Below are 10,759 nucleotides of genomic sequence, written 5' to 3'. Positions count from 1 at the left end.
AGGAGGAAGAAAAGAAAGGAAGAAAAGAAAATACAAGACAGTAAGAGTTTAGGTGATAACAATTCAAGAAACAGATATACAAACATCACTGAACTCGCTGGACAACTAAATTCTTAGTGTAATTTCCAAGGGATCTATCAGTGATGCGAGGACAATGTAAACAGTGATTTGAAATTTCAATTGAAATAAGTACCCTCAGCAATAGCCAAGTACCCACAATTCAATAAGCCTCAACTGAAGAGTGGACTTTTAAAATCAGTTGCTGTCTAGTTTCACATTTTAAATAATATATTACTATACCTAAGCATTATAAGAAAAAGTCTAACAAAGCATTTACCATGGGTTAAGATAACTTAAATCTAGAAGCCATTATTGTTCATCAGAAATAGTATTAAATTATACAAATTAATTATAGTATTACAGAAAGTGATAATAATACATACAGAGAACTTTAAATTTCAGAACTGAAATTTATGTTCTTCAGTCTGACTTAAGAGACATAACGCTAAGAAACAAACTTTTAGCAAAAAAATTACCTTTGCTCTCGCAAAGTTGCTTGAATTTCACATACTCGGACTAAAGATCTTAAATTTTTTAATTCAGTACAAATTTCTGACATGTGAACGCTTCCCATGTTATGGGCTTCTTCTCGTAATCTTGATGCCTACAATTAAAGACATGAAAATCCTATGACATGAAAATTACATGAAATGTAAGTAACATTCACATATAAAAAAATTATATTTTTGAGTAGAACTTTATATGAAGATTATAGAATAATCATTTTCTTTAAAAATCTGCAAAAAATGTAAGGGGAAAAATGATTTTCTTTAAAAATCAAAACGAAAACAAAAAAACTGTCTCATATGGTAGGAGGAACTTATTCTAAGATTTATCCTCTCAGGTTTCTTGAGAAAATAGCATTTCCAATCTCAGAATAATATAGCATTATGACAGGACAATTCATGATCTGAAGCTAATAAAAAAGATTCTGGATCAGCGAAAGCAAAGTTCAGGTATAACACTGGTAAAACAGCCTCACTGTATTCCTGTATCATGAGATACACAACACAGCTATGTGAACTAATGAACATTTCAGATGGTCAGTTGTCTGATAAAAGGCTTAGAAGCCAATGGCAATAACTGCAATGTCTTAAAGTCCCTCACCCCAAAGTAAAAATGTTTTCTAACTTCCAGTAGAGCTAGTCTAGTGAGAGAGTCATAAGATTAACAGTATTAACAAATTCTAAAACTATCAGAGGGGCTGGCTGAGTGGAAAAAGCACAGTGGCTTTGAGCCACATCATTGTATTAACTTGGATGACCTTGGTATAATCTATTTGGTCCTTTAGGGCCTCATTGGTAAAATGGGAAAACTCATTATCCTCACCGGTTAGTTTTAAGTAGAGAAAATAAAATGTAAAGCACTTAGCACAGAGCTAGCTATATGCGGAGTACTTGATAATGATAGCAATAATGATAATTATATTAAAATATTTTATGTGAAACCACAAGTGGCTTCATAAACACCCTCCAAGTATATCAAATATATTATAAAATGACTACAGACAACTTAATCAGAAATTAGTTCTTTTAAATATAGCTTGAGTTCAGCAGTCTAAATTAGATTTTCTAAAAGCAGAACTAAGTTATATTTTGGTAGTCAATAAAGGTAAAACATATGCTGTGAACCATGTAACAACATACCTGCTTCTCTGCATGATCTGCAGGCCATCCTTGAACATGCTTTATGAGATTTTCATTGAAGTGTGCTGCTAGCGTAGGTGTTAATGAACATGTAGGTCGGGTAGATGAATTCTGTGGTACAACTGCTGCATTTGATGCATTACTGCTAGAAGTATGATTTGGACCAGGTGATGGACTTCTCTGGCTACTGCAAGAGAAAACACAATTGAATGTGTAGTATATCTAAAAGCAGTTTCTAGGTATCCTAGAAACTGTTAATACCTTCTATTAATTTAAAGATATCCAAATACCTAAGAAAAATTTGTTATTTTAACATCAGATAAAATTTAAAATCCAAAGTATATTTATATCATGTATTCCTCAATATGGTTTTTTTTGGGGGGGGGGGGAAGAGTCCTTTTAACAATAATATCAGAGACAAATTTAAAATAACAGTACTCTCCAAATTTGACAGAACTCGATGATTGTATAATACAATGAGTAATAAGAATGTAACTAAGAAATGGTCATATTTTAACAGTTGTAGATATAAGGGACATCTAGATATTATTATATTAAATATATGTAGATAAGGACGGGAAAATATATACTGCCTTTGTTTTAATAGCAGAGCAAAGTATTGAATCAGAGGGTGAAATAATGTGAAGCAAAACAGAGACATTTTATTGGACAGCAATGAATGAGTTTAGTGGCAAAATAAGACCAAAAAGTAACACTCTGAGATTATCTTCTTTTAAAACTGTATGGTTTAGGCTAGGGTTTGGGGGTATGGTGGTGAGAACCAAAAATTTAATCACCCAAGTTGATTTCCTACCTGCTTCACCAGACTTGGCTCTGAATGTATTTCAGTTATTTCCAAAAACTAAATCTCCCAAAGGATGAAGAGTTTTCATCACTGAGGATATTTAAAATAATACTGCAGCCTCTAAAGACAATTTAAAAGAAGAATTTCCCAAAAGTGTTCTGAGCAATGGCAACATTGCTGGAGTAAGTAGACAGCTTCCCAAGGTGATTATTTTGAAGGGAACAACTCTCATTTGGATGTGTAAGTTCTGAAATGCTTGTTTAGAAAACAACAATAAAAACAACAGTTGAATTATTTTGCCACCTCGCAGAAAGAAATAAAATAGGAAAATCAATCAAATAAAAATCATTTAAAGTTGTATTTGTTCATTAACAAAGAAAAGTGACAACACAATACAGCTCTATCTGACAAGCAATCCATACAGGGTCAGAGTTGTAGTTAATAGGAGAGCCTGACACACACCAGTTGGCAAATATTGGCCCAAGATTTAGATGTGAGATTTTTGGCTTCATCAATACTCTCAAATCTAAAACTGCTATGAGGTTTAAAATGTCATTTCCAATAAATAAACTATTATAAAACCATGTGCCCTCTTTGTATAAGTTATCACATATTGTTACTCCTATCATAGTCCACTAAGTGAAATTCTAAAGAGCCACTCTCCTTAAAATAAGCCAGGTTTCACCACTAAAGACAAAAATCTATTTGTTGTAGGTTTGCCTTTATAAATTTTATAATACCTAAAACTAAGTTAGGCTAGGGTATACATGGATTCTTCTAAGACCAAGTTCGATTATACAGTTATAATATTCGAGCAATGCAATATTAAGGAAAAAATGTCGCAACATGTAACATCAACTTACTTTGAACGCTGAAGACTTCGAGGAGAGACAGGTTCATGACCTTGAGGCTTGTCAGCAGTTATAGGCTGCTGCTGTGTGGCCGATTGTGAAACTGGTCCTTGCTTAACTACTGGAGTACTAACCTGAAATGTCAAAATCTGGTGAGAAAGGCTTCTATCACATGGACAAATGGCAATGGAAACTAGGTAAAAGCAAAAGCTCTATCAATAAAACTTATCAATTATCCTAAATTGTTTTAATTAAGATTAATATTAGTGACAGACAGATAATAGCTCCCTTATCCTCAGGGGATACATCCCAAGACCCCCAGTGGAGGCCTGAAACCGCGCATAGTGCCAAACACTATATACAGGTGGTACTCTACAACAGGTACTAGAACAACGTTGTTTCATTATAATGCTGACAGAAATTTAAGACTGTTCATATCAATTGGCCTGTGGTAAAATTTCTTTCATTATATGTTGTTTTGCTTAAAGTTGCAAAACCAATCAACAATATTAAGTGAGGAGATACTGTATCTACTATATTTTTCCTATACATACATACCTACGGTTAATTTATGGTAAAGTTTAATTTATAATTAGGCATGGTAAGAGATTAACGATAATAACTTAAAATAGAAAAATTGTAACAGTATACTATAATAAAAGTTACCATGAATGTATGCTCTCTCTCTCCCCCTGATAACCAAGATAGCTACACTAAGGGACTAATTGGGCAGGTAGCTTATACAGATGGATATGTTGGTCAAAGGAATGATTCAAGTCCAGGGAGGGAGGGATCGGGATAGCACGAGAGATTTCTTCATGCCACTCAGAAAAGCGTGCAATTTAACTTATGAAATGTTTATTTCTGGCATTTTCCATTTAATAGTTTGTGACAGCAGTTGACCGCAGGTAACTGAAACCACTGATAAGTGGGAATCTAACTGTACTTAACTGTATAAAGTAGTCATTTAGGCCCCCAAATCCACATACCCCTGCAAATCTAGTTAATGATCTTAAACACCATAAAACTAGAAATTTAAAGAAGTAGAATCAAATGAATTTCTAAAGGTCACGCAGTCAGAAAAGTCAAGGTTTGAGACTAGGATCTAACTTCATAAAATGTCCCAAGACCATACAATTACTTTCCTTAGCATAGCAACATAAGACACTAGTCCTACCGATTTTGAGCCCGGTTTTCTATCCAATACACTATCATACCTCTTCTGATTTATAGTCATGTGATGCATAGCCTTTTAGTCAAGGAAGGTACATATACTACAGAGGTTCCCATAAGATTACAATGAAGATGAAAAATTCCTATCACCTAGTGACATCTTAACCCCTAGTGAAATACCTACAGTATTCAGTATAGTAACATGCTGTACAGTTTTGTAGCCTAGAAATTGTAGGGGAACAGACACTGTTACCCCAAAATATGTTTATTTGGCATAAGGCTTATTTTAGGCTGGTTAAAGTAACAGCAGACATGGGAGAAGCTCTGAAAACCAAGCAGAAGCTACCCTTTGTAAAAGACATTTATATTTGCAAGTGAAATCTCTATTTGTAAAGGTGTCTCCCTCAGTGTACCAGGAAGAGGAGAGATGACTATATGCCAGAAACTCTTACCAACGCAGAAGACAAGAACTTTACCCTTATTTTCTGCACTTTTCCCGGTAACCTCCCGTAACAGACTCGCCCACTTCTAACATCTTTTGTCTTCAGCTGAAGATGGTATTTAAGGTGACTTCAGACATTTTAGCAAGTTACCCAGTTTTCCTGGGTCTCTCCCATGTATATAGGAAGTATACACGTAATTAAACTTTTGTTTTCGATTGTTAATCTGTCTTTTATTACAGGAACATCTCAGCCAAGAAGCCAGAAGAGTAGAGGGAAAATTAATTTTCCTCACCTACAGAGCAACAAGCCATCCCACATAACTAAGGTGTGTAGTAGGCCATACCATCTAAGTTTGCATAAGTACACTCTATGATGTTTGCACAACAAAGCCAAAGCTGCACATGACTGTACTGTTACTTCTACATCAATAAAAACAAATGTTACTACATCATATAGATATAGTTGCCTAAATTTCCACCACACATGGATAAAAAGTACAGATTGGTCATTATAGAGATATATACTAAGAGGTACAGGATTGCCAGTGGGGATCATAATACTATTCATATCCAGATGTCAGAGAAACAGAAAACAAAGAGTTTTAAATATAAGCCCCAAATTAAGGCACAAAAGCAGATGGGGCCATTTGTGATTAAGTCACACCTTCTAGCAGCAGAGTTTTATGTTTGGGGTTTTTTTTTTTTTTTTGGATGATTTGATATGCTCCCAAACAAATCTAGATGGTCCTGCTACTCCTTTAACAAACTTTTTTTTATAAGTTCTACATTAGATCGAATGTTTACTTATTTTTAAAAACAACCTGAAAAAGTTTTGAATGAAAAAAAAAAACTTGACAGCCATTGCTAAGGGATGTGAAACGCTAATTTTTATAACTGACTATAAAACTAACACTATCACTTATTTCATTTTCAGTCATCATTTACTATTAAGACACTATTGTAAAGACAAGTTTTAAGCATCAAGAATAAGATCTCTTTTGCTGAAATGCACATAAAATATAAACCTTAAGGAATCACATAATTGTCAACTCGGAATTTTAAAAATCAATCTAGACTGACCATAACACATGCACAGGTATTAAATGGTTGAAGTAGGGAAGAGATTAGCCAACAGAAAGACAAAAAGCTGGCCAACCATTCATTTCAAGCTATGTTTCAATTTTTATATCAAGCATTCTGCTTATGATTTTATTTGAATAAAGAATTCTTTGGCACAGAATTTTGAAACAGTCCATTGTTTTTACAATAACTAAAAATAATTTTCTCCTACATTTACCATTAAGAGTAAAAAAAGTCACAGCTTGTATGTACTGTAGGGTCTTCTTTATAGACCATTAAGAATAGATCGGTATTTTTCTAACTGCTGTTAAGAGCCGTCCATTTAAGATTTTGAGTGGGCCAGCTTAGCAAAATGAGTTTTCTATTTGGAAAGACTTAAGTCTCAAATTCTGATTCTACCACAAAAACTAGATTTAACCAAAGGCTTAATTTTATCTATTAAATGAGGCAAAAAGAAGTTGATTTTCATGATGCGAAAGTTTAATATATAAAGAAGCTCTTAGCACAGAAACTGACTCATCTCTGCAATAAAAGTATGTGAGAGAAAATCATGGAAAACACGTTCTCTCATATCTTTAGAGTTTGGAAATTCTACAACTATTAGGACTTACTTAATATACCCTACTTTATCCTACTCTCCATGCTACAAATCCCTAAGCCAATAAAGAGAACAGAATCAGTGTATAAAAGTAGCACAGGTGCAATTCCATTCTCCGCCCAATTAACTGAGAACTTCTAGCCTGGCATCTATTCTCACTCACCTGTCATTCACTCCACCACTTCATTCTCCAAGGGCTTATTCTACTATACAGATTCTAAAACATTAAACTTATTTTTCCAAAAGTAAGTGGTTTCGTTTCCAAATTTCCCTTGAAGGGGACATACCTTTGGCTGTGATGAAACAGGAGGAGTACTAATCAAAGGTTTGATAGGGACTGTGTTAGTCTGAGGTGTGCTTATTCTTGGAGACACATAGGATCTTGGGGATGACGCATCAGACGTTAAAGACATTGGAGACTGATTAGATGGTTGGGCTGCAAAAGAGTGAAGCAGTTAATTTCAAATAAACCAAAAACCTCTGTAATATATATGGAGATCTTTGCATCTCTCCACATTCCTCACCCCTCCAAATAGAACATTTATCTGAAAAAGTAAAAATCTGAGATACTGGGACCACACTGACTAAATGAGCTTTGTATTAGAGATAAGCATATACCCAGTGTGGCCCTCTCTAAGACTAGAGCAAGAAGGTAGCCTGAACCCATTCTCCCATGGAAGGCATCCTCATCGTCCTTACTTCTTTCTTCTTCTACATTTAGGCCCCATTATCTCCCTTAGTCTCCTGCCTCATGAAGCTAAGTGAAGGGTTGTCAAAGTCTTTTCACTATTATACTTCAACTTTAGACCAGTTAGTCCTGCTCAATTTACCAGCTTTCTGAATTAGGGCCGGGGGACAAATCAAAGTGACCCTTTCATTTCTCTTTTGTTCCTATGTATATCTTTCGCCCAGATACCTTCATAGGGAAGAGAGAGAGCTGTTTCAAGGCAGGACTTGGGCATTTCTGTATCCTCTAGTCAAAAACCATCTAACATCAACCTGAACCAAACTTCGACTTTCATTAAAATATATTCGCCTATGGCCATGCTATCCTGAACATGCCTGAACCCATCTGATCTTGGAAGCTAAGCAGGGTCGAGCCTGGTTAGTATTTGGATGGGAGACCACCTAGGAAGACCAGGTGCTGTAGTTGTTAAAAAAATTAAAATAAAATAAAATATATTCAATGTTTCACAAAGATGGAGGGTCTATCATAGTTTACTTTCAGCTTTGGAGTAAAATAACTTAAATTCGGAATTAAATATATACTGTATTACAGATTTGATGGCAATACTGTAAGAGAAATGTCAAAGCTTGCTTCATCTAAAAAGAAGTATATTAAAATATTACTGTATATTGTAGTATTTAAAAAACATAAAATATAACCATTATTGTACCTAATCTCCTAAAACAAAATAAAACAAAACAAAAAACTAAAACAAACAAAAAACAAAAAACAAACAAACAAAACACTTTGCTATTACACACTGCCCTTAGAGATATCTAAGAATATGAATACCTTGTGTAGAGAGCTGAGCAGCTTGAGAAATCAGAGAAGTTATGTTGAAAGCAGATGGTCCAGCAGTAAGAAACTTATGAATTATAGACTGCAATGAGGCTTGTGTCACAGCTGCTGTAAGAACTAAAAACATATTTTATCTTAAATTCAAATAAAATAAGAGGCATATGTGGCATTAGTAACAACCTGAACATTCAAAAAGAACCCAGAAAAAACCGGAGTGTTTCAAATTAGAACTCTTAAAAGTCTAAAAGGAGTAATATAATGGGTCTAGAGATGTGAAGTGATATGAGGTAGATGACAAGAAATTTATCTGGTTTATAAATAAAGTAAAAGAGGTTTCCTTTACACTGAAATTCAGGTGTGCAGTTAAAGAACACTCCTCTAAATGAGTATTCTCCCAAGAACTTCCAATTATGCCATAAACCTATCCAGTGATAGGTAAAATGCTTAGTACATTACACTTGGAATTAACTGGATAAATGTCTGCTCTTTAATGCAACTGCTTTTTTAGACAAGCTGACCACTTAAACCCTACATCAACACCAACCCCAATATTATTTTTAAAAATGGATGTTTTTAAAAATTATTTTTTAAAAAAGCTGAATACTTAGGAATATCACGTTTTTTCAAAGCTGGGATATTTTACTATTGACATTTTCTTACGCTATTGTTTCTTCAAAGTGTTTAAAAGCCCCACTTTGCCTAGTAAAAAGTTCACATATTAAACAAGAGAATGGCATGGTTCTCTCAGAGAATAAAATCAAAATACAGAAAAATTGAGGACAGTAAGAATGTAAAGTTAATGACCGATGACTGAGAAAGCGCAATTTTTAGGATAAAGGAAGGACTTAAACACTTAATACTACTGTTAATATATTATGTAAAAATGTACAGAAATAGAAAATTCTGCAATGCTTTTAGGACTGAATGTTTAAATGTAAATGGTTTATAAATTAAAACTACACCCACTTTTATTCAGACATCTTTGAGATCACTGCTTAAATACTTTAGTAGCATACTGAAAAGCAAAGCTAGAATTAATGCAATTAAGTAGGAAAAAGAGAAAAATATTATCCATTACCTCTTTTCTCAAAATTTCTTCAAATATAAGGAACTACCCAAATTCCTACTTTTGTAATTTGCATTATTTTTAACATTCCAAATAATTACTTACTCATATACAGGTTTTTTGAAATAAGCTAGAAATACAAAGTGTTTTTTATAATTTTAGCAAATGCTCATTTTTACTTTAAAAAAATTGCCAAACACATTAAGTAGACAAAACACTTTATCGCTAGTAATCTCTGAGTACGTGACAAGTCTTGAAAAATACAGAAATCCAACTGCTAACTCAAGACCAAAGTCCTTAAACAATGTGGGATATAAATTCCAAAGCATTAAGTTCAAATGTAAATTTCAAAATGAAACAAAGACCATTCCTAACATGAGGAATTTACTAATTACATAATTTTTCACAATGTAAGTGAATTAAAAAAAATTGTTACTATGAGCATTTACCTTCGTTTATTTTGGATATGTCCACATTAGAATTATTAAGTTGCAGTGTAGCTTGCAAAGCAGGAAGCAACTGTCTAAGAAGATTTGGGTCCTGAAGTAATGGAGGTATTGGTGACTGTGGAACAGGAGAAACAGGGATTGCTGAAGCAGATGTTGGAGGTACAGATGTGGGATTCAGTCCAGAGGCAGAAGATGTAGAAGGAGTTGTGCAAGAATGTGAAACAGATTTGTCTCCTGATGTAGGTTCTAAATAAAAAAGATAATAAGGCTGAAAAAAATTTCTTGAATAGAGGTAACTGGAACCAATTATCAAACAAGCAATTTCCATGGCCCAGGCACCTAACTCAAGTAGTATTGTTTAATCTTTACAAGTTAGCACATAGGAAACTCAGTAAATATTTGAATGACTATAATGAGTCAGGCATTTTTATAACCTGATTTCATAGGTGAGAAAACTGAACAAGATTACATAACTTGAAGTCACAAAACCTGGTATAAAGCAGTGATTTAGCCATACTCCATGTTTAAAAGTATCACAACACTGTTTATTAATAATGCTGTCTCAAACACAGTTGTGTATTAACTATACATTCAAATAAGCTTCCATTAGGATAAAGGTCCAACACAACTCTCCAGGACTTAATTCTGTGTGTCTGATAAAATAACTTAAGGTGAGACCACGGTTAACTACCGAAGTATGACAGTGGCCTCAATACAAAACAGGATAGGTAACCATGGTGAGCAACCCCAGAATAGGCTAAGGATGTGATAAATAAGGAGACTCCTACTTTGAACTTTTGTATTTAACAACTGAGTTTTAGAATTACATAGTTCCTTTTAATTAAAAATATAAGGCAATGAGCTATCACTATTTGCATCAAAGATTATCAGCACTAAAAAGGACCCTTTTAATAGCAAACAAACCACCACGAAACCCCTTCTCTCGGTATTTAAAAATAAACAAACAAACAAACAAAAAATGCATGGAAAATTATCATTATTTGAAAGCTATCAATGCAAATTATTTATATAAAGTCAAAGCAACTGCAATCAAAACCCCAACA

General features: G+C 33.8%; 1 protein-coding gene and 1 pseudogene across 4 annotated transcripts in view; one reads left to right on the top strand and one right to left on the bottom strand.

The window, feature by feature from the left end:
- The window catches only part of WAC (WW domain containing adaptor with coiled-coil), an 80,349-nt gene that overhangs the window by 2,497 nt on the left and 67,093 nt on the right, over positions 1–10,759 (bottom strand). For all 4 annotated transcript variants that reach the window (XM_006924168.3, XM_015598741.2, XM_006924169.3 and 1 more), the window contains 6 exons: positions 9,696–9,941; positions 8,175–8,297; positions 6,943–7,091; positions 3,375–3,496; positions 1,707–1,893; positions 537–664 (listed from right to left, as the gene is read on the bottom strand). In XM_006924168.3, coding sequence (XP_006924230.1) covers positions 537–664; positions 1,707–1,893; positions 3,375–3,496; positions 6,943–7,091; positions 8,175–8,297; positions 9,696–9,941 — 955 coding nt within the window. The remainder of the gene's footprint in view (positions 1–536; positions 665–1,706; positions 1,894–3,374; positions 3,497–6,942; positions 7,092–8,174; positions 8,298–9,695; positions 9,942–10,759) is intronic.
- Positions 7,690–7,808, top strand: LOC112472851 (annotated as a pseudogene).

Source organism: Pteropus alecto, unplaced genomic scaffold (genome assembly GCF_000325575.1).
Source record: "Pteropus alecto unplaced genomic scaffold, ASM32557v1 scaffold269, whole genome shotgun sequence".
Taxonomy (NCBI): Eukaryota; Metazoa; Chordata; class Mammalia; order Chiroptera; family Pteropodidae; genus Pteropus; species Pteropus alecto.
This window is presented reverse-complemented; position numbering and strand designations above follow the sequence as displayed.